The 24,972-nt window shown below is 38.6% G+C and overlaps 1 protein-coding gene across 3 annotated transcripts in view; it reads right to left on the reverse strand.

Annotated features, from left to right (window-relative positions):
• SDCCAG8 (SHH signaling and ciliogenesis regulator SDCCAG8) overlaps nucleotides 1–24,972 on the reverse strand; it is a 151,365-nt gene that overhangs the window by 49,848 nt on the left and 76,545 nt on the right. For all 3 annotated transcript variants that reach the window (XM_034765009.1, XM_034765011.1, XM_034765008.1), the window contains exons 14-16: nucleotides 16,420–16,547; nucleotides 13,723–13,831; nucleotides 6,549–6,680 (exon numbers count right to left, since the gene is read on the reverse strand). In XM_034765009.1, the coding sequence (XP_034620900.1) occupies nucleotides 6,549–6,680; nucleotides 13,723–13,831; nucleotides 16,420–16,547 (369 nt within the window). The remainder of the gene's footprint in view (nucleotides 1–6,548; nucleotides 6,681–13,722; nucleotides 13,832–16,419; nucleotides 16,548–24,972) is intronic.

Raw genomic sequence — 24,972 nt, forward strand, 5'->3', positions numbered from 1 at the left:
TTTGGAAGAAGAGGTAACTACTAAGTAACATGCTTCCTTTCACAGCCAATGGCTGTCAGAGAGTTGATGCTGACTGAAGAGATGAACTATGCTCAAACCCTTACATTAACCAAAATCATTCTACTGTTTAGGAAGGGGAGTGTATTAGAAAAGTCAAGTGATAAGTAACAAGACTAGAATACACCAGACTAGATCAAAATCAATTAAAGCTTAAGAGAGTTGAGGAAATCCTTGCCTATGATAGTATGGTTGCAAATTAATTACAAATTAATAAGTTCAATCATTAATACACCTAAAGCAAGTCACCCTCAACTCCCCCTGCCACCAACTATCACAGGTCCCATCATTGCAACAGGGAGAACTGTGTGCAGAGCACTTTAAAATTGGTACTGAAAGTGCAGACAATACACACCACGAGCCAACATTTCAGGTGAACCTAAAAATGGCAACCAGATTTAATATCCTGTAGAATTTTTTAATTTATTTATTTTTTTGGGAAAGGAAGGTGGTAGTGGTTTGTTTTAGGTTTTATTTTTGCTATATTTCAGAGTAGCAGCCGTGTTAGTCTGTATCCGCAGAAAGAACAGGAGTACTTGTGGCACCTTAGAGACTAACAAATTTATTAGAGCATAAGCTTTCGTGGGCTACAGCCCACTTCTTCGGATTGGGAATGGCTGAGCCATTACAAACATTGAATCTATCTCCCCTTGTAAGTATTCTCACACTTCTTATCAAACTGTCTGTACTGGGCTATCTTGATTATCACTTCAAAAGTTTTTTTCTCTTACTTAATTGGCCTCTCAGAGTTGGTAAGACAACTCCCACCTGCTCAGGCTCTCTGTATGTGTGTATATATATATATATATATATATATATATATATATATATATATATTTTTTTTTGTATATATATATATCTCCTCAATAAATAATATATTTAAATAATATAAATTATATAAATATATATATATATATATATATCCTCAATATATGTTCCACTCTATATGCATCCGAAGAAGTGGGCTGTAGCCCACGAAAGCTTATGCTCTAATAAATTTGTTAGTCTCTAAGGTGCCACAAGTACTCCTGTTATTTTTGCTATATTTGATCTTATATTCCTTTGCTGGTTGCCTCTATTTATAACTGGCCTTGTAATAATTTTTTGCTCTTAGCGAGAAAAAGAATACTTTTTACCATTAAGAGTCATTTTCTGCAGAATGGCAAAATGCAGATTTTAATGACAAAATTGTATTTAAATATTGAAATGATACTAACACGTTCTTTGCAGCAGTGTTCAAAGTGACATTTTTCCAAGATTCAGAATTGTAAAGTTGACCCCATATCTCCAGTGACAGAGCAATGACAGTCATCTTGATCAAATGCCACAATTTAGACAATGCTTCTGAACTAATTTACTCACCCTCAAAAATCCATCTTAAAATTAAAAGCATGTGGGAGCAAGAAGATAATAAAGAACAAGCTGATGTAAAAAGAAGGCAGGTGAAAGAAAGAAGGGAGGACTAGCCATGGAGGGCATCATGGGCTGCTAGATAACAACAACGACGACAACTGTACAGCCCATTTAAGCTTCAGAGAGAATCCTAACATCTCTCCTTCACTCCCACAAATTTCTCAGCTCAATTCCATTTCAATAGCAGGTGTCAACCATCTATCATTCAGACGGACATCTACTTTCTTTTAATGACACATTTCACCGAGCAAACAAAACTGAAAGGGATGAATATTTACATTATATTCAAAGAAGTGACTCAAAAACAACTTTAATTATTGTAATTTAAATATAAAATAACCTTGTCCTTAAAAATACCTCATATAATCAGAACAGATGTTTATAAACAACATATTTTTTTACAGAGAAAGAGAAATAATAGGGAAAAGTGTTATCTTGTCTATTTTCATTGACACAAACATTTCCAAGCTGCTGCTTCAAAACAAGTTGACTGATCAATTAATAAGGTCTTACTCTAACAACTGTTTCATGGAACTCGGAAAGGACTATAAAATAGTTATTGCCCCTGTCTTTTGTATCCCATAGCAAAAAACAAAAAGTGATGACAAACAAGAGTAACCTTTTTTCCTCACTATAAACACCATATTTCATTACAATATAAATGCAAAAGTGTATTTGTGGAACATCTCTCATCTGTGAGAACAAATTATTGATTCACTCAATGTTTGTAAAATATCATAGACATCTGGTGAAATACCAGAGGAGCAAAGGAGAGAAAATGTGGTACTAATATCCGAAGAAGTAAAGGATGATGATCATTGCAGTTACCATCCAGCAGGTTTAACTATAATATAGAAGGAGAAGACTCTATAAACATCTAGAGGGCAACAGAATTATGAACAATATGTAGTGTTTATGAAGAACACTGACTTCTGGTTTTGACAGAATTACAAAATTAGTGTGTGAAGGGACTGAAACCAATAGGCTGTCTCAATTTTATAAAGCATTTGACTCATGGAAAGTTAAAATCAATCTGAATCAATTTTGAGAGTGATAAAAATATTGTCACAGGCTGAAAACTGACTGAAGACTGAAAACTGGCTGAAGAACCAAACAAGAGGATCAATAAACGGAAAATGAACTGGACTATATTCAATAAAAGTGAGAAACCTGGAAAGCAGTAATGCCTAAAGAGACCTTGGAGTAACAGCATATAGCAAATTAGAAGCAAGCTTACTGTGTGATACAGCAGCAAAAAGTGTTAGCTGTGGTTGCATACAAAGAAGAAATGCATCACTGTGCAGAGGAGTAATTCTCTATACCACTTTCATGAGATCACTACAATTTGAGAAAAAAACTGAATAATGCAGCAAACTCCATTACTGTTAAGTTAATAATAATATATGGAGATATCCTATCTCCTAGAACTGGAAGGGACCCTGAAATGTCATCGAGTCCAGCCCCCTGCCTTCACTAGCAGGGCCAAGTACTGATTTTGCCCCAGATCCCTAAGTGGCCCCTGCAAGGATTGAACTCACAACCCTGGGTTTAGCAGGCCAATGTTCAAACCACTGAGCTATTGCCCCCCCAGGAAGAATAGCCTGGGTAAGGCAGCAGCAGGCTGCAGAGGTCTAGAAGAGCAGACTAAAAACCCTCACTAAGATTTTTTGTTTTGGGAAAGCATCAAATGCATATACTAGAAAACAGTGGCTTTTTATGACTTGACTATGAATGTTCATGTACACTAAGCACAGAAGCAAGTTCATGACCTTTAGAAACAAACTTAATACATTAGCTTAGCTGATATTGAAATCTACTACTGTTCTTCATTGTGGAAGTTGTTAAACAGCCTTACTGTGATTTTTAAGCTGTTTCTGATAACATTCCATTAACTACCTGGAGTTTAAATAAATACAGAATTAGATCAACTATAAAACCAAAGCATTAATCGCTTTCCCCTTTAATACACCGGTAAAATCTCTTGACTATGGCCCAGTTAGATGATAATCTATGCCATATTTATACATTATAAAATATTAAATTTAGGAAAACAAAATTACTGCACTGGTTTTAGTGCTCTCCATCATTAAAAGCAATAGCAGACGGTAAGGCACTGCCTGCAGCATGACCATGTTCCTCTCAGACCAATTTTCTGTTCTGTATTAATGCTTTGATTCATTTCTAGTGCATAAAATTGCTGTGATTGTATAGAAAAGGATGAACAACTTCTTCATGATCTTGGTTTTATTCTAATGCGTATTAAATGTTGCCCTAACAGCTGAGAAAAGACAGATCTGAAATTCAAGTTAGTAGTAATAATGAAGTAGAGTGGCCTTGGTACTAAGCTAGAAAAAAAGAAAAAATACAGATGTTTTCGATGCGCTCCTCTTTATGCAAGGTGTCTGGAATCCTCTCAACAAACCAGTTTGTTATGGTGTTGAGACGGGGACTGATGAGGCTGGGGCTTGCAGCCCAGGAATTTGGTTCCCACTCATTCAGGATTCAGACTGCAACAGCAGCAGCACAGCTGGATATGGAGGCTAGGGTAATTCAGGCATTGGCATTCAGAAGCACACAGAATGTACATGAGACCCCAGGTAGGGAATTGTTTGTTGTTCGTTTTGCATTGTTGTCATTCCAGATGCAGGAAGACAGTGTATGGATGGGCATCCAGGCTGTCTGAGTGTTCACAGCTGGGGCTTAGTGATGAAGCAGTCCTGAGCTACCACAGAAGGAGGGGCATATTATGGGACCAGCTGATGCCACTCCTATATACTGTGGGGGCTTATCAGTGGGCACCAGATATGATTGTGGTGCAACGTGGGGGAAATGATTTAGGAATGTGTAAAGGGGTAGCCTTAATGCTTAGAGTTAAGAGGGACTTGGGGCTGATCCTGGAACTTTTTCTACACGTAAAAATTTTATGGTAGGACATGCACATGCAGGGTGTGGCAGGGAACTGTGAAGCACTCCCCATGCCCCAGGGTCAACAAGGCTAGGAGGTATGTGAATTGGGAGATGGCCAAATTCATGGGGATCACTGGGGTGGGGGTGGGGGTAAGGTGTCAGTAATTTCGCATTGTGACATTAATTAAACCGTATGTAATATCTCCTGTCCTTATTCCAGTATAAAGAGACCATACATACGTTTTCTAAAAGCAGAGGTGAGGCTGGAATTCCTATAGTAGCATGGATTACACTGTGAATGTATGTTCCACAAGCAGAGTATTTCAGGTGCTGTTATACTAGCAGCCAATTTATAACTCGAAAGGCCTTCACTTTTACTTATCCCACATCAGCTACCTAAACCAATATTTTATAGATGAAAATCCATGTTATCAACTAAAATTCAACATAACAGTTTTCAACTTCCAATAATTAAAAAGCCAGATTTTTTTCCTTACTTATACATACTATGGTAGTGCCCGAAGGCTCAACTAAGATTAGAGCTTCATTGTGCTAGGTGCTGTACAAATACATAGGCTGACATGCTCCCTGCTCCCCAAGGCTGGAATCTAATATAAAACAACTAATGCAAGGAACCAAGGCAGAGTCAGGGAGAGGGAGGATGAGGGTAATAATGAAATCATGTGGTTTCACAGATTAAGTGCACAATCTGAGATTTCAGATTTTCTTTTTTTTCCTTTGAAGTTTAACTATGGGGGCAGAAGTGAGATGGCAGGAGCAGGATGAGTTACTGGGATAAAGCAAGCAAAAAGGAAGAATGGAGGGAAGGGAGACAGAGACCGGCAGGAGAGGAACTATGTTAGAGAGCGGTAGGAACGGGGTGGGGCAAAGAATCACCAGACAGAACACCCTGTGTAACACATAGGCCTTGATATGCTGGTCCATCCAAACTCTGTTGAAATGGAGTGGGGGGCTGTAGAGAGCTGGTTGCAGCTCGCTCCCTGATTCAGGGCTGTCCAGTTCCAGCATAATGTAGAGCTGCCTCCTGTGCAGCCCTAACTTACATGACTGGCTTGAAGTCCCTCCGGAGTGGAGAATTTGGTGTACCGGAGCTATACTCTGCTATGCCCCTTTCCTCATCGTCCTGCCCAAACTCCCTCCCAGCATCCCCTACTTTCTATTACACCAAGAACCCAGGGTGGAAGGAGCATGAGGAGGCTGGTGATGGAAGTTGCTAGGGAAGTCTCTGCTACTCTTGAGGGCTGGCTATTCCCCCAAAAGTTTCTGCCCTTCCTCATTCTCAGCCCAGATGACTAAGGGATGGAGCACTACTTGAGTGGGAAGATGCCTCCATAAGAGTAACTCAAATAATATCAAACAATTGGCATTTTCAAGCTATTGGTCAAAACTGAATAGCTTCTACTTTATTAATACTTATATTTTCAGTGACAGGTTTGTGTTTATATTAAACACAAATAACTAGATGTGTTAAGAAAATAGTGCTGAAAAATATAGCATATTAAATAAGGGCACAAAAGAAAGACATATTAGTCCTAAATGGTGCACAGGATCTGATGCAAGATGTGAATATAGCTGAACTGCTTTGTAATAGTGCCAGGGGATGTTATGAAGGCCAAAAGTATAATTGGTTCAAAAAAAGCATTAGATAAGGCCATGGAGAATAGGCTATTAGCCAAGATGATCAGGGACGCAACCCCATGCTTTGGGTGTTCCTAAACCTCTGACTACTAAAAACTGGAACTGGACAACAGGAGATGGATCACTTGATAAATTGCCCTGTTCTTTTTGTTCCCTCTAAAGCGTCTGGCACTGGCCATCACTGAAATATGGGATACTGCACTAGATTGACCACTGGTGTGACCCAGTATGACTGTTCTTATGACAATTCATCTGAGAGAGCCCAAACAGCAGAAACAGCCTACAACACATATGCTAAATCAATTAGGTATAAATTCTTCAGAGAACTGTGGAAACTGAACATGCTTTCCTGCTATTTATCCAAAACAGCACAAGCAAAAGAACAAACAAAGGATGGTCTGTGAGGTTTTGGTCATTTTCATAAAATAAAGACTAAAACTTTTTTCTTGTTTATACAATACAACAGGTCCTGCATATATACCACATAGGGATGGATTAATAGAACTTCCTACCTCAGCTTCATTCTCTCATGCATTCTCCCATGCTGGATACACTGTTCTTCCAATTCATCATTTCTTTTCTGCATCTTCTCCAGTCTATCATGAACGTACTCATTTTCCTGACTAAGCTGGCTGACTTCAGACCTAAAGTAGTAAAAACACAGTGGTGATGGATGTTGTCAGATTTCATCCTATAGTGGGCCATCACTATGTAGTCTCAACCTTTATAAGACTTCTGTACATGTATGTGTAAATAGGCTCTTATTAGATCCTACAGAAACAAACATATGTTCATTTTTACTTAGCAAGCCACTTCCTACTGTCTGGAGACATGACACTGTGGTATTCCACTTTTTGGTAACCCAGTTACAATAAGAGCAGCCTCTCACTTATAGATATGCAAAAACCCACTTATGCAAGATCACAATTCCCCTTGCTTGGTGTGGACAACCAGACTAAGGACTGATTTTAAAGACAATTGGCCATTTTTGGTGTCAAATGAGGTCAATGGAGTTGTATCAGATTTACATGCACCCAATAGATCGGGACCTGAAAGCAAGATAGGTGATGGAATGCCTAGTTTGACAATCCTGACAGGGTTTAGGCAGGAGAGAGGTCTTTGAGCAACTCGTTAGCTGTGTGGCCGAATGAGGACTTGGGTGGCTTTGTGCATGCCTACCAGCAGAAACTTGGATGTATTGGGGACTGTAGGTGCCTCTGGGGTTAAGTGGCAGCTAAGCAATTTTGTGAATGTCAGTGGTACATAAATATCGGACATAGGCACGTAAGTCCTTTTGTGAATCTAGTCCTCTGTGTCTATGTGCTAAATACAGTACAGAACTGGAAACCGGGCGCTCTTCAGTTCTAATCCTGGTTCTGACACAGACTTCTTCAGCAGCTTTGGACAAATCATTTATTTGAGTTTCTTAATATGTAAAAGGGAATAACAATGGTCAAGGAAGACTCCCCAACTGTGGGAGCACTAGGCCCAAGGTGGTGTCTCCCCTTCCCACCATCATGTGGGCTTGGGAGAAGACTGCAGAGAGGAGCCAGACAGAAACTCCAGCCCATACGGACAGAAGAAGCCAAAGTGGGATCCTTTGACCATTCAGAGAACTTTCTACAGTTCTGATTGGACTTTCTCTGCTCTGTGCTGATTGGCTGCTCTAACCTTCTCCTTCCATCTCCCCTTTCTTCAGTCTCTTCATCTTAGCATCACTCCTCTTCTCCCCTTCCCTGTCCTCCCCATTGCTTTTGCCTTTAACATCCCCACTCCCTTTCCTTTAGCTTATCACTCCTAACTAAACCCACCAAAAATAAAATAATTAAAATATAATGGAACTAATGTGATGTTTGTTGCCATCAACTGTTCACTCTGATTGTAGCCTCTAAGGGGCAGGGACTGTCTTTGTTCTGTGTTTGTGCAGCTCCTGGCACAATGGGTCCAGTGCATGACTAGAACTCTCATAGGTGCTACAGAAATACAAATAAATAATATCAGCAACCCACCTCACAGGGTTTTTCAGATTAATTACTGAATGGTTTATAAAGCACTTTAAGACCTTTGAGTAAAAGGTACTGTTATAAGAGCAAAGTACTATTAATGTTATTAATAAGCTAAAACTGCTATGCTGAGTTTCAAAGCATATTTCTCAGAAGATGAATAGCAAGGATCACGTTTTATTCACTCTACATAACAGAATAATTTCATCTTTCAACATCTCAGTTTGGGGGATAATACAACTTAGTACCTCACAAGGCACTGTAAGACTTAATAGATGAAGATATATTAAGTGTCTTGAGTCATTTAGGCAGAAAAGTTATTATGTAAGTGCAAATTATCATCACATATCCATAGCATATCATTACTATTGTAACTAGTGAAACTAAATATAAGAGTTATGAATATACCCTAGTGCAGTCATTCTGAATGAGGGATATATGCATGCCCATGGTCTTCCAGGGGATACATCAACTCATCCAGATATTTGCCTCGTTTTACAACAGGCTACCTAAAAAGCATTAGCAAAGTCAGTACAAACTGAAATTTCACAGGCAATGACTTGTTTATAGTGCTCTACATACTATACACTGAAATGTAAGTACATCTCTACCCAGATATAATGCGACCCGATACAACAAGAATTCAGATATAATGCGGTAAAGCAGTGCTCCGGGGGGGCGGGGCTGCCCGCTCTGGGGGATCAAAGCAAATTCGATATAACGTGGTAAGATTTTTTGGCTCCCGAGGACAGCATTATATTGGGGTAGAGGTGTGCAATATTTATATTCTAATTGATTTATTTTACAATTATATGGTAAAAATGAGAAAATAACTAATTTTTCAGTAATAGCGTGCTGTGACACTTTTGTATTTTTATGTCTGATTTTGTAAGCAAGTAGTTTTTAAGAGAGGTGAAACTTAGGGTACACAAGACAAATCAAACTCCTGAAAGGAGTACAGTTGTCTGGAAAAATTGAGAGACGCTGCCCTAGTGGAATGACTGAATTCTAGGGGAGAGATTCTCTTCCAATTGTGGTACCCATGTGCTGCTCTGGTGGCATATGAGACATAAAAACACTGCAGTAGAATGGGGGAGAAAGCAGCGTTGGGCCAGTGTAACTGGTTCTCCTGTAAAAGAACAGGAGTACTTGTGGCACCTTAGAGACTAACAAATTTATTTGAGCATAAGCTTTTGTGGGCTACAGCTGAATTCATCGGATGCATAGGATGGAATATATAGTGAGGAGATGTATATGTTATCTCCTCACTATATGTTCCATCCTATGCATCCGATGAATTTGGCTGTAGCCCACGAAAGCTTACGCTCAAATAAATTTGTTAGTCTCTAAGGTGCCACAAGTACTCCTGTTCTTTTTGCGGATACAGACTAACACGGCTGCTACTCTGAAACATAGGTTCTCCTCTGCTCTCCTCATAAATCCTCATGTGCTGGGAATGGAAGGGAAGTGTGTTGGAAAGGTGAGGGGGCAACACTATAGAACATAGCACTGTGGGGATTCTGGGTTATGATACAGCCTTCAGGAGGCCGCTGTTAAGTCTGAGCAGCTCATAGCTACCCTAATTCATAGAATCATAGAATATCAGGGTTGGAAGGGACCTCAGGAGGTCATCTAGTCCAACCCCCTGCTCAAAGCAGGACCAATCCCCAGACAGATTTTTGCCCCAGATCCCTAAGTGGCCCCCTCAAGGATTGAACTCACAACCCTGGGTTTAGCAGTCCAATGCTCAAACCACTGAGCTATCCCTCCCCCCAAAAGCAGTCCAATGCTCAAACCACTGAGCTATCCCTCCCCCCAAAAAGTGGGCTTGTCGGGGATATGAACCCGGGCCCTCTCGCACCCTAAGCAAGAATCATACCCCTAGACCAACAAGCCAATTTACATCACTGGCTGCACCAACCCCAGCAGAAGCCCAGAACTTAGACAGCAGAAAGATGGCTTATAATATACCACCTTGCAGTGCTGCCAACTCCCACAATTTTATCTCAAGTCTCTAGATATTTGGTATTTTTCCTAGAGCGCCAAGATTCAGGTGATAATGTGAGAATCTCAGCCTTCACTTAAAACAAAGGCTAGTTTTTATCCCAAACTACTGTGAAAGTTTTGAGAACATAACCTATGGGCACCCTAAAATTCAAAATCCAGGAGGCAAATAAATATTCCATTTTTTTTAAACATGATTTTTAAGTTACTCCATTTTTTGAGGTCTGATTCATGTTTTCTTTGTAAACACCTGGATTTGGGAAAATTTATTTTCCCCCACTTCCTTCTACACTATCTTCTCTGCACTGTATTTCTTAGAGCCACAGCACAGAATAAGAGCTTAGCTGTTTTATGCAGCAGCGTCTTTTCTTGTTCCTCAGAAAACCAGTCAATTTTATAGTATTACATTGACAAGTGCTATAAAGTAACATTTTTATTGACATAATTGGGATTGGAATAATTCTTCTTTAAGTGGATAACATATCGTCTTAATGATTTGGTTTTGCAGACAGATTTCCCATCCTGGTACCACTAGCTTGGGCAAGCTACTCCTGGTGTTGAGTATAATGAGTGCAGTCTCTAAATAGAACGTCAACCAAACATGCAGAAAAATAGTTCAACCGGGTGTATGTTCTTTACTTCAATTAAACTCACACAGTTGGACACCTACTGTTGCCAAAACAGTAATATAATTTATACATTATAGTCCAAACAGTAAAACTACACTAAAAGTCATTTAACAATATTTATAACACCATAAAATACAGTGTTAAAATATATGAACTGCAATATGTACCAAAATTGTAAAATTTGTTTCTCATCATCAGTGATTAAAACCAGGATCATTGCTCTAGCTTCAATACTCACAACCCTGGTGACAGATTAGAATTCAAATCTTAATGATCAATTTACAATTAACAAGATAGAAGTGAAACAAATTAAACCAACCATTATATATAATGAGACCCAATGGACTCCCATTGTTCCCCTTAATTACAAAACGCAAATCACAAATACACAATGGGCAATGTTAAGCATCAATCCACAAATCTAGCAACTCAGACAGTAACAATCCGAGAAAAAATGAACAAAATAACACCAAAAAACCCCCAAAAGACCATATTTAGATTTTTTTTTTTAAAACACTTGCACGTGTATATAGTGCCTTAACATATACTATTTATCTTCTATGCAACCTGAGGAGTATATAATCTTGTTCAGTATTCTGTCCTGAGATCTATCTAGCCCTAGGTAGGGGTTAGCTCACAATAAAAGGTTTCACCTAACAAAAAACATATTACAGATATCATACAGGAACCATGTATGAAGTGTAGCGAGGTAGCTACACAGCTGGAGGTAACATATTCCATGTACAAATGCATTTGTATAACAAACTTTGTCTGCTTCTTCTAAATGTGCACCAAATATCTTATATAAATCTATACTTCTATTGGATCTCTTATTGCAAAAGCTTAAGTGTTTTTACACACTTTAATTAATATAGTATCATAGGACTCCTGTTAAGTATTATCCACATTTTACCAATGAGGAAATTGAGTCACAGAGGTTCCCAAGTAGCACGGCAAACAACATATCTAGGAAGACAAATCATATGTTCTGGTCCCAGACCTCTGCTCTAATCACTAGACTAGACACACTAATGTGCTGTGCAGAATCCAGGATTTTGGCAGTAACTGAAGCCTATGGTTTGGCCACTTTGTCAGACAAATAGGGCACACCGAATAAACTATATGATCAGAATCTGTTTTGAATAACACATATAGGCAGCATATTATGAAATCTGTAAGAGAATTCTATGTTAAAAGAAAATGCCTTCTCCATTGACTCCTGGAATTGCAGCTGCACACACAGTGATCATGAGATAACAAAATTACTTCGAGTTGAGAGGATGTGAAAGCCAATGGCACACTGGGCGCTCTGACATTACTTCCTCTGGTCATTCAAATCACAGCTGCTAAGATCATCTTTCTGGTCTGCAATTCTAACCACGTCTCACCAAATCCCTCTACTACCTTCCCATTTTCCACCATCTTTATTTCAATCTTCTTCTCCTTATCTTCAAGGCTCTTGACAATTCTGCCTTTCCTGACTTATCCATTCTTGTTTCTGGATTGAATCAAACCCCCATTCCCTCCTTTCCAATGTCATCAGCCTCAACCCACCATATGTCCAGTTCTCACAACTATCTTCATGCTTTCATCCACACTGCTCCCTATGCACAAAATACTCTTCTTTAGGGATAGAAAAAGGTGCTACACAGTCCTCTTTCACATCCTGGACACTTCCAAGAAGTTAGTCAGCCAATATTGGCTAAAATGAGGGGACTGGGGAATTACTGAGAATTATTTACATAAAAAAGTATGTATTTTCATTCTTTGCACCCACCCTTCATATGTTACTTGACAAGGTTTGTGTGTGTGTGTTGGAAGCCCTTAGTATGTTATATGAACAGGTGGAATAAATCTTATTTCAATTATTTTAAATTATTACTTTGCCTGCAGCCAATTATGGCTTCAAGCTTCACCAGCTCTCTGAATTTTTCCTATTTTGTGAGTCTTCTTATGTTACTCTTACAATGCTGGACAACCTGAAAGGCAGATTAGCGGCACTTTTGCCAGTCACTTTGCCTCCTGAGGAGCCAGCATGACATTTTCAACAGGGGAGTTTCTTTTTAAAATGACCCATTTTACATTCCCTCCATTTTTAATCCTTTCTCCAAATCCTTTGGATGAAATTCACCCCATATGGAGAGTATGCATAAAGTCTACGCTCCACTCAATACCCACTTTGTCCTGTAAGTAAGATTTAATGGTGGATAGGCTTGTGGAGGCTCTCTGCAAAGAGGTGAGTTTCACTCTTTTGGAATACAAAATCAAATGGCTTATTTTATTAATATCACATATGAACCCAGAATCTCAGTGCTAGAACCACAAAGTATCCCAATTCTTTGCAGGATAACCTTCTTCTAGCCTAAGAGCTAACTATGAACAGGATATAACACTATACTGTATATGAATATAGTGCAACTCTAAACTCCTACTTTTACTCAACTACTTTGGAATCTAATTTTTTAGTTGTTCCACATGTAGAACTACCATTTACTTCCAGGGGAATGCCACACGAATGGAGGCTATAGAATCAGACATTTACTGAGCAACAATTTTCACAAGAGTTTGCTGAGAGGGAAGATGTGATGAAAATCCAGAACCACTAGCTAGTGTGTGCTACCGTAAACTAAATGGCTTATTTAAAAAATTCTAAGTCATTTAATCCCAGATATGCAACAGAATTCAGCTTCTTCGTGTGACATGAAGATATTTAACTGGATATTTATTATTTTTAGCATGATTTCAAACATTCGAATTATAGCAATTTGACAGTTAATATATTACTTTTTATTTGAAGAATACTAATCCTAAAAAGAGTATATGTGATTTCTCAGATCTGAATAGTCCAAGTAATTTAAATGGAAACACTATTTGAAAAGTGTAAAATTAGAAATACCCTGGGCAAAATCCCATCTTGGTTTCTCAAGTTGCAGATGTCGTAACAGGTTTGGAATAGGTGCAGATGACAAGTTTTAGAAGAAGAGAATAATAAATATAAATAAAAATAATCAATACAGTAGCTCACTTCTAAGTAGCAAAATGACACCTACCTGTTTTTTTCTGTTACATGTTCCAGCTTCCTTGCCAACATACAACATTCCTCCTTCAATTTTGCTATGAATGTGTTCTGGGAGGTCAGCAAAGAATCCAGTTCATTCACTAGAAATTATATTTTTATATTTATAAAATTAAGACTTGATACAAAGATTTAAAATATTCTTATCCCCTCCCGCCCCCCCCACACACACAAACTTTTTTTAAAAATATGGTTTAAATTCCAGGCATTTGAACATGGGATAATGATCTAATCACTATTTACCAAAGAATGGCGAAACTTGAGAATTTCTGAATGGGAAAAATCTAAGCCACTTCTTCTCTCAGACACCCACAAACATGTATCTTAACCTTTCCTGCAATTCTTTCATTAGGGCATAATCTTGCAAGGTGCAGAATGCCTTCTACTTCTCTTGAGATCATAAATGGAGTTGAGCATCACCTCACACTACCAGACCTTTGAACAGTTGTCCTTACTGCCTCTTTCTGATAGGATGAGCAAGCAGTCTCATTCACAACGGACATGCAGGCAACTTAACAAAGAGGCTATCTGAGGTGATAATGGACCAAAGCCTATTGTGACAAAATTACCATAAATGCCAAATTCACTCGTTTGTTTTTCTTAAACTTGAGAATTTTATGTTCATGAGGGGCATCAGATTGGCAAACACTGGGCTTTGAAGTCCTCCATATACCCAACAGGTACAGGATCAGGAGTGATAATGTCCTTACTGGGCCCACCAAGATATCTTATCCATCTTTGCAGAAATCAGCTCATTTAGTCCTTGGTCTTTCTATTGAGTCTGACAACCAGCATTTGACAAATATGAGGTAGATACATAGACCTATGTCGAGTGGGAACTGCACTTAGACCACCATTTTATATTGATTTTTCTGTTACTATTGACCTAAACTGGGCTAAAACTTATTACCTAGAAATCAAATGTTTTCAATATTCAAAGTGAGAAGACCATGTATTCCCTAAATTTCTAGTCTTAGAATCATTCCTGAAACTGTAAATAATTTGTTTGTATTGTTACCAGATTCCTTCATATTTAATAAAAGATATATAATGAAATATATTTTATACAATTATGACTAGAATATTGTAGTCCTTCATCTGTATCCAACTTACAGTAGTAGTATATAACATCCCCTATAATACATACATGCATAATACCTGATATCTTTATGTACAAAATGACCATTTTTTCAACTCTTCCCACTCTTACTAGAGATATGAAATTGACACATCCAATCTTGTTTCAATACACTCAAATTAAACAATATCTTATGGACCAGGAAGGGCAAGTAAATTAGTTTTCCTTAATTTGTGTCAAATTACAGCTGCCCATATGCAGATGTGCTGGACAGAATGGGGAAAGAAGAGCGAGAGCTCCTTTCCCTTGACCACCTCTGTGTAGAAGGCAGTCATAATTCAGAATTTGTACTCCCTTAACACAAAGCAAGGCCCATTAGTACAAGTGACAATGCTGCAGGAGGCATGTCTGCATAGGATAGAGGGTGGATGTGGGCTCACCACCTCTTGTAACAGTTAGCACTGGCTGGGAAGGAATGCCAGCTACCTCTGTTCTAGAGGTGTTAAAGGGGTAGCAGGCGAAATGTGTTTTCCCCAGAAAAATGGTAGGCATAATGTTCTGCGAAGTTATAGCACCCCCTTCCACCAACATGTAGATGTTACAGATTTCCCCCACCTAGAGCCTATGGAATGCTAAGAGCTACAATTTGAGCCTTTGTTAACAATGTAATTGGTTAAATATTAAATGTGGAGTTATCCTTATTTTGCCTAATGCCATTCATAAACACAAAGCATTACAATTGTAAAACGAACGGCAAAATGTTTTGACTGTGAACAAATGAAATTGCATTTTCTGAAAGTCCTTTTCAGATTAAAGGTAAAAAGTTATAGGTCAGCTAAGCCAGTGTGATGAAGGATGTCTGCTTCCAGCCAAGCTCCCAGCTATGGTCAATGCTTTGTATTAGTACATTTAAACTGCAGTAGTGATATCTTGAAGAATGCAAAGGATTAAACATCCTTGTTCTAGACTAGGGGAAAAACATACTAATGCTAAAAATGTTTGAGGCTGCAAAGATTAAATAAAGGAACATATCAATTTGGAGCCAGTGAATTACATCCAGCTGCGACAGTGAATTAAGAACCGATTAATGGTTAAAGCTTTTCTCCAGTTTGGATGCTGAAGCAAACTCATTAAGCTTTTAGAGTAGCTATAATGTGTGTACTGTGGGAACTGTTCAATGCTATTCAGGAGACTTTAACTGTAAGCTCAGAGCATTTCCCGCAGAGCTTCTGATGCTATTTTCTTTATATAACATGTGTGCCTGAAAATCCAGCCAAAAACAAGCCCTTTGTTTTTCTACTTTGTTGTGGTCTCTCTCAGCTTTACGTTTCTTGAATACAGGTAAATAAACTCATAATCCAGATGGTGCAACAGATGTGAGAGCAGCACTCTGAAATCAACAGACAGTGGGCAATACTTTCCATTTTCTCTTTTAAACGCTAACTAATATGTAATTCGGAATCTCCGGTGTAGTTAGCATCTGCTCCCTTCGGCCAGCCAAAGGTTACAGGTGTTCCTGATGTCATTTCACAGTAAGGCATGGGCCTGGCTTGTGAGTAAGTGCCCAGGCTCTAATCTTTTTCTACCACCTACCAGTTTTATCATGCTGGGCCTCCATTTGCTGCATCTTCTGTGTCAGCTCCTGCTCTCTTTGCTCCGCCTGAAGGGCTCGGGTCTTTGCTTCATTGCTAAAACTGTGCTGAATACTTTCTTTCTTCAATCTATCAAAACAAACAGGAAACAGAAATACAAAATATATACTACTCTACAGATGAATCAAATGCCAAAATGGATAGTTCAACTGATAATTTAAAAAATTTGGTCTAGCTTTACACAACAAACATTTTCCCCACACGCACACTTGAAGTTGAACATGCCAACCTTTCTTTTACATGACAAACACACCTCAGTGGCTAGCAGAAAATGGATGAAAGCATGACCTATTTTCTGAGTGAAAAAGGATTCCTCTTCCAGAGAATAATCCATGTATTCTTGGATTATACTTTATAATATTAAATGAGTCCTCCAGTATGAGAAAGCCTCCCTTAAGATCCAATTTGCCTTGTGCAGTTTATCTGTTCTCTCTTGCAGATGTTATATATTTCATCTAGTGATAAAGTATAGGGGCCTGATCCTGAGATGAACTAAACTCCCAGTGAAATTAATGGGAGTTGAGTCAATGGCAACAGTTCCCACAGTGTTCACATTACAGCTATTCTACAAGCTTAATGAGTTTGCTTAAGCATCCAAACAGAAGAAAAGCTTCCACCATTAATTTAAGACAACAGAAAATGAAGGCAGAGCTCTCTGGGTTTTGTAAATGCAAAATACCATAACATGAAATAAAACAAAAAATAACCTGTAAAACAAAATAGAACAAAAACTTAACCTTGCAGCAGCCGCTCCTGTCCTTTGGGACTGGACCTGGACCCTGCTCTGGGCCTTGTGACCTGGCGCACAGAGTCACAGTTCCACTCAGGTTTGCCTCATAACAGATGGGAGGGAGAAATTTGAAGTGAGACCTAGTGTCCAGAGCAGGGAGCTGGATCCAGCCCCCGGGCACAGGAGCTGCTGTTATGGGGTGAGTGCTGGACAGGCTTGTTCTGCAACCCCTCCCCCAGGGGTCATGACCCAGCCCTTCCCCCAGAAGACAGACAGACGCACACACAGAGCCAGGGGGCTGCACACGTACACGCACACCCCCTCCGGTCAGGACCCGACTACTCACTCTCAGGGTCAGGATCTTATTGCTCCCATTCATCCAGGCCTCCCACACACACTCTAGGAACAGGACCTGATCCCTGACCCCTCAGAGCTCCCCCACACACATACCCCCAGGGCAGGACCCAACCTCCTCCCTCTGGAGACAGGACCTGACACCCCCCACAGGCCTCCCACCTACACCCCCAAAGGCAGGACTCAACCCACCTGTCCCTGAGCAGCCCATCTCCCTAGGGGCAGGACTCAATCCCTCCCACAATACAACAAAATAAATGAAAAATTATAAAAACTAAAAAATTTCACAGGGCTCTAGATAAGGGCATCCAGTACCTCACAGGAAACAGTTAACATATCACAGGGGACTGATCCTGCGTGTGCATAAATTTAGGGCTTACACAATAAGGCTGTATTTAGGTGACTAATTGCCAGTCCCACTACTAAGGTCTGAAGACACCAGTTTGCCAGCAATTTACTTGACTGAATATACAAGATGTGGCAATCACTACAGAGTCAAAATAAATGTCAAGTTATCACACACCACCCAAACTTTTTCTTTGACACACATGCCAAGCAAAGACATCATGGGTAACAAGAAAGGAAAAGATATGCATATATTAGATAATGGCCTGTGCTGCAAAGGGGCTGCTATGAACCACTGCAAAGATTGGATCTAGAGCAAACCTAACCCAAAATGTGAGTGTGCTCATGTATATGGGGGGTTGATCTTAGGTTTAATAAACAAAACAAAACAATAATTCTATAGTCCTGCTGTAACTACTTTAATTGGTTTAAGAATACCTTGAAAGTACAATTTAAGAAATCCTTTTATCCTCAGTGATATTACTAATTGCATCGGGCTATAAAATAAGAAGACAGTTCTGGGAATGGGTCACATAAGGATAGTGCCACACCTCATTTGGCTGCTGCACTTAACCTTTGGCTTTCTGCCTAATAATCCATCTGAGATATTACAATATCTCAGCATGACATACACAATGTTACATCTTCTTGCTTACATTTATGCCAAAGCAATATAAATGGTGGGTGGGTTACATTACACACTAATTCCTGGACCCGATGTTGCAATCTGACCTCAGACAAAACTCTCCTTGAAGACAGTGGGAGCTTTGCCTGAGGTAGGACGGGGCCTGATGTGACAAAAAGAAGACATGTTGGCCGATGGGGGTGAGGGGAGAAAAGGAAAGTGAAGAAAAACATGTTTTGTCATGGAAACATTATAGAATAAGATGTGCCTAATCATATAATTCACAGTCCTAGTTTTGAAAACAAACCTTTTTTTAAAAAAAAATCACATTAAATTAGATTGTGCCTCACCCTGGGCACTCAAAGAGGGCCAACACAGACACAGTATCAGTTCTCATGTTTCTGACAAGGACCAAGGAAGGCCAACACTGACAGTAGCATGAAACTTGTGAAGAGGGTTCACATACCTCTCCTACATAATGGTGAGCAGAGGTGGGTAAGGACACTTATCCCTGGAAGGACGTGCCTCTCCTTCATGCACAATGGGTAAACTTTTCAAAAGTGCTTAGGTTACGTAGGGCAGGTCTACACTACAGCCGGGATCGACACTCTGAGATCGATCCACCGGTGGTCGATTTAGTGGGCCTAGTAAAGTCCCGCCAAATAGACTGCAGATCGCTCTTCAGTCGACCCATGTACTCTACCCGACGAGAAAAGTAAGGTAAGTTGACGTGAGATTTTCTCCCGTCGACACCCCGCGGTAACTCGACCTAAGGAGTTGCGTAGCATAGGTCGACTTACCACGGTAGTGTAGACATAGCCTCAGGCTCCTATGTCCCATTTCTAAAGTGATACAGGCACTTTGGAAACCTACTTCCCATTGACTTTCAATAACGCTTACATTCCTAACTACCTAAGATACTTTTGAAAATTACACCAAATATCTCTATGAGCAGCTGCCAGTACACAGACCCATTTTGTCCATTGTACTTTGCATCACTTTATTACAATCTTAGCAAGGACTTGAATTTAAAAGACGTTTCTGAACTGTCTAGTCATCAGTAACCAAAATAACATTAAGAGCAGTGAATCTAAGGAAAAAAAACTGAAAAATCAAAGAATATCCTTTGTCTTGCTCACACACAATAGGAAAAAAAATGAAAATCTCATTGCATTTATTTATTTTAATCTTGATGGACAAGCCTTAAAATAATCAAGAAACTCTACTACATTTATCAATTTCTGACACCGAAATCAGAGCTAAAGCCATTGAAATGTAATAAGGGATCAAAATTAGAAAGTCCTCTGAAGGGCAAAATAAAGATATATTTCAATGACAAAACAGCCTTTTTGTTCTTTAATAATACATCACCTAGCTTTTATATAATGCTTTTCATCTATAGATCCCAAGTCACTTTGCAAAGGAGACAAGAATCAGTATCTCCATTTTACAGATGGGGAAACTTAGGTATAGACACATGAAACACATCTTAACTAGTCTTTTCAAATCAGAAATATTTTCTATTTATGCATACAGCGTTTCCTGGGAATTGGACTGTTACCAGATGAGAGGAGAGATTTAAGGAACTTTAGTCAGATCATGTATGTGTTCTATGCTTTTACCACAATAAATACCAGGAACACTAGTTTTGTTTTTTTGATTTTTTTTAATTTAGATTTTGTTTTAAACAAAATATATATTTAAATTTGACTACTCATAGGAGTGAAGACTTGCACGATGAGCTTTTCAATTCTCAATCGCCAAAATGTGTACCAAATGGGGCATGAGGAGACAGAAAATCTTGATTCTCAAATGTTTTCACAGTGTGGCTCACATTTTAATGCAGAGCGTCTCATGGACCTTTTATCTTCCCATTGAAAGTCCCATAGACCACTTTTCCTCCCATTCACAATAATATAGACAACTCCCTGGCAATTATTGCATTTGGTTACACAGAAGCAAATATATTCAGAAGGTATTTTAATGCATTTTAGCAGCTGGAAATAGGGAGGAAGAAAAGCATACAACCAGCTAGTTTTCTGTGAACCACCAGCATGTGCTCCACACACCACAGTTTGGGAATTTTTGTTCTAAAGCCAGATAATGGTATGAACATAGCCCAGCCATATGGGTAGCAAACAAATTGTGATTAGGAGATTGCAATCCATATTCATAATTTGAAAAAGTTTTTATTTGCTGGTCTAACTATATAATGTTCCTGCAGTCACTCTGTACATAGAATTCCCACTGTACTCAATGGGAATTCTGCATGAGACTAACAGCAGCATCAGATCATTTCAAAGTACTAAGAAATTAAATATTAAGAAACAATCCTGTACTGGATGGAGTCTATGAGCTAACAGGCCTTGTTTATCTCAAAACATGTATTATTCCACATACAGAATCATTAAATAAGGGATAAACCTAAGTACTTTTCGCTTCAAAGGCAAAGCACACTTCTTTGTGCACATAGCAGCATGTACATTAAAAAATAAAATAAAATAAAAATCCCTAAACAGAACCCTACAAAAACAATATCCTTGGCTACACACAATATTCTCTCCCAGGGGAGAAGATGAGAGAGATGTTAATCATATAACTTAATCCACTACCTGAAGGCAATCAACTACTACGATGATGAGGGCAGTAAAAAGACCTATATAAAAAAGTTTGACAGAATTTGCCACAAATTTCTCCCCTCCATCCTTCACTAATCCATTTTCAGATTACAGATATGTTGCAAGTAGAAGGGCAAGCATGCAGCTTCTTCACAACTTATTCTGATATTAAAGCATTGGGAATTAGGGTTTCAAAAATTAAGAGTAAATTACCATGCACCAGGAAGGCATTCACCCAAGGCATGGACTTAATTTGTTCCCTCTGTTAATCTAAAAACCCTAAAATCACTTTCAAATCTGTCATCCCATTCCATTTTGCTTAATGCCATTCAGTTATTTTTAATGAGGATCACATCTATCCACAGTTACCACACAGTGTTCACTTAGATCCCTCAGTATTTCTCTGTTTAGACTAGAAAATACCTGTGGGAGCTTAGATACCACTGTGTTGTAACTAGGTAAAACTGAATTTCAGAGATGACCACTATACTTATACAAAGTAGGAAATGTTTAGCATAAAATACAAGAATTACATCTATTTTTCAAATTAACAGAATTCTAGAAGGGGAAAAAAGACCAATGCATGTGTATGTGTACTAGAACTGTATAAAATTACCAATTCATAAAAGCCATTATTACCAGGTCATTATTTCAAACCTCATCGGGTTTTGAAAGATTGCCCTTCATGGCAGTTACATCCTGGTTTGCTCTCTCTCTGTCAGTTGCTGGGAGCAAACTGGCCATGGACTCTCTACAGTTGGTTGCAAGGTGATCTCAGAGGGCACATGCTCCTGGAACTGACTCCAGCCAGCAGACTGTTTGATGAACTTCCAGACAGTTTAAGATTTACTTATCTGGTCAAATGTTTCACTGACCCACGGATTTATGGATTACATTTATTAGGTGCTTTTCAGCGATTGTGTCATTGATAGAGTGCAAACAGTTCTATTCCAGAGCATTTAAATTTAGAGATTATTTTATAAAATTATTATTTTTATTGATGTACAGCAAACAGGTGTTTTAGCAATGGGTACTGACATAGCTTTCTATAACAATAAATACCTGATTCTGATCTCATACCAATGAGAATCAAGAGTAATTCCAGCGAAGTCAATGAAGTTACACTAGGCTATAACTGGTGTGGGATTACATTCAGGACCTAAATAAGGTATTCCAGCTGCTGCTATATTTTAAATGTGTTTCAGATTCATTTAAAATGCTCACATACACTGTAAAAAATGCCTTTAAAATGGTATAAAACAGAACAAAATCTCTTAGCTACAAGCATTAAAGTGTCTCTCTCCCAAGATGACAGTACTTCTCAGAAACCTTACAAAGCCAAGAAAACTTTATTCAGAGCAAAAAGAAGAACAGGAGTACTTGTGGCACCTTAGAGACTAACAAATTTATTAGAGCTCTAATAAATTTGTTAGTCTCTAAGGTGCCACAAGTACTCCTGTTCTTCTTTTTGCGGATACAGACTAACTAACACGGCTGCTACTCTGAAACTTATTCAGAGCAATCAGAGTTAAAGTTTGACAAATTTCCAAATTTAGGCAACTGATTATCCTTAAGCAACCTGACAAATTATCCTAAAATCACTTTCTCACATTAAAGCAAATAGTATGACCATTACTAATAAAGGGTATGACAGTACTGTTTGCTTACTACATTAGAATTCAGCTAGTGTCAACATTTTTATAATAAAATCCTATATTTTGGGGGAGTCTCAACTTGGCTTTTACAATTCAGCCAAGGCTGAAAGTTCATACGTAATTTCACAGCTCACTGACAAACTTTATTTCACAGACTCTTATATTTATGCAATATAGCCAAAATTATTCTATCAAAATTAAAACTAAGCTTATGGCTTTAAAATGTTTTTTGTATTTGTCCAAATGTAAATCATTTAATGGGAAATTAGACAATCTGAAGTTTTGGTAAAATGGAACACAATCCTATAATGTCCAGGTCACTTTTTTAAATCCAGCCTGAGTCATTTGTGGAAAGAAGATATTACACTACAACAGCTGTGGTATTAAATGAGTTTGAGGTCTTACTACAATTCCTACTACAGTGGTTTTCAACTTGGGGTCCGGAGATCCCTGGGGGTCCACAGACTATGTGTAACAGGTTCAGCCAATGTTTGTTACCGCCATAGGCAGCAGTTTTCAACCTGTGGTCTGCGGACCCCTGGGGATCTGCAGACTATGTCTAAGATTTCGAAAGGGGTCCACAACTCTACTTGAAAATTTTTAAGAGTCAACAAATGAAAAAAGGTTGAAAGTTGCTATCCTAGTAGATAGTTGTACACATTACAACAACTGAACAGTTATCATCAACTGGAAACCTTGGTCAGGGCCGGCTCCAGGCACCAGCTAAGGAAGCAGGTGCTTGGGGTGGCCAACGTTTGTTTGTTTTTTGCTTCGCCGCTTGGGGCGGCAAAAAAGCTGGGGGCGGCCCTGACCTTGGTAATGTTCTCAGAGAGTTGAAGTATTCTATGGACATAGAACCTGAATCATCCTTTCATCCATACAAGAGCTCCCTAAAGGTCAGGTTTTAGGCATATCAAATGGGCAATGCAAAGAAGCCTTAACATATGCAACTTTGGCAGTACCAGTTCTGTCTATAGATTTCAGTCAATACAGTTTTTTGAAGCATTAGATTCACTTATAAAATAAAAATTGAAACAACCCCCCTCCCCAATTCAATGTAAAAGCTTTTATCTGTAAACAATTAGTCCATAATATGATGTCTCTCTTTTGGCATTTCCTCCCCAAAATTTTAATATTGAAAATTGGCTACCATACACAGAACATTACTACTTTTTATTTGGATTTTTAATATATCAATGCACAATTATTTAATTATTCAATTAATTTCTCTTTTTTTCAGTGGTTTATAATATTTTCAGATCAATAATCAGCATTTACAGTACATCAAATACATTTATAGCAGCGAAATTCTGGTAAAAAAGTGTAGTTGGTAGCATGCCTTGCAATACAATTTAATTTTAGATTGCATCTTTCATATAAATTTGCCAACATACAATAATGGACAACATTGTAAAATGGTGTAGGAAGAGGCCAGGAGAGCAGGTAGAACACAGCACTAGGAATGGTGTAAAGATTTGATAAACTTGCTGGTATGGGAACTAACCAACAGCATATTGGTTATAGACAGTGTGGAACAAGTGGGTTATATGAAGTATTAAAATATAGCCCCAAAATAAAAATATCATGCCTTCTATTCTGAAGGGATTTTCCCCCATCCCACCACTTATCTTAATTTTTTAAATACACATATGCACAAAAACACATTCTATTGTAAGACAATTATGAGCAAGCCAAGGACTTTTACAAATGATTAAATGCTGAAGTGTGTGATTACTATAGAAGCCATTTACTGTATGTGTAAATAACAACAATCTCCATCTACAACATTAAAACAAGTTCTAGGAGGCTTTTTCTTGACATGTGATCGTTTGTGAGGTTGGTGCTGGTGCTTTCTCTGACTTCTCACTGATGTTACTTTGGGACAGACCTTAGGTAAATAACTTCTGGCTGGGGTTATTCAAAGGCCTGCAAGATGCCAATTGTCCTCAACTACCATTAAAGTCAACGGGAACTGAATGGGCTCAGCACCTTACAAGATCAAACCCATGAGCAGAAATGGAGTGGCGTGACAGGACAAAGTAATAAGGATAATGCTATCATTTGAGGGAAGAGAATATTTTATTCTTCTGGGCTGTGAAAAATCAAAATCCTTCTCTTGTCCTGAAATAAGTTAGCAAATATAGCAGCAAACTGGCATTAAAGATGT

This window comes from Trachemys scripta, chromosome 3 (genome assembly GCF_013100865.1).
Source record: "Trachemys scripta elegans isolate TJP31775 chromosome 3, CAS_Tse_1.0, whole genome shotgun sequence".
Taxonomy (NCBI): domain Eukaryota; kingdom Metazoa; phylum Chordata; order Testudines; family Emydidae; genus Trachemys; species Trachemys scripta.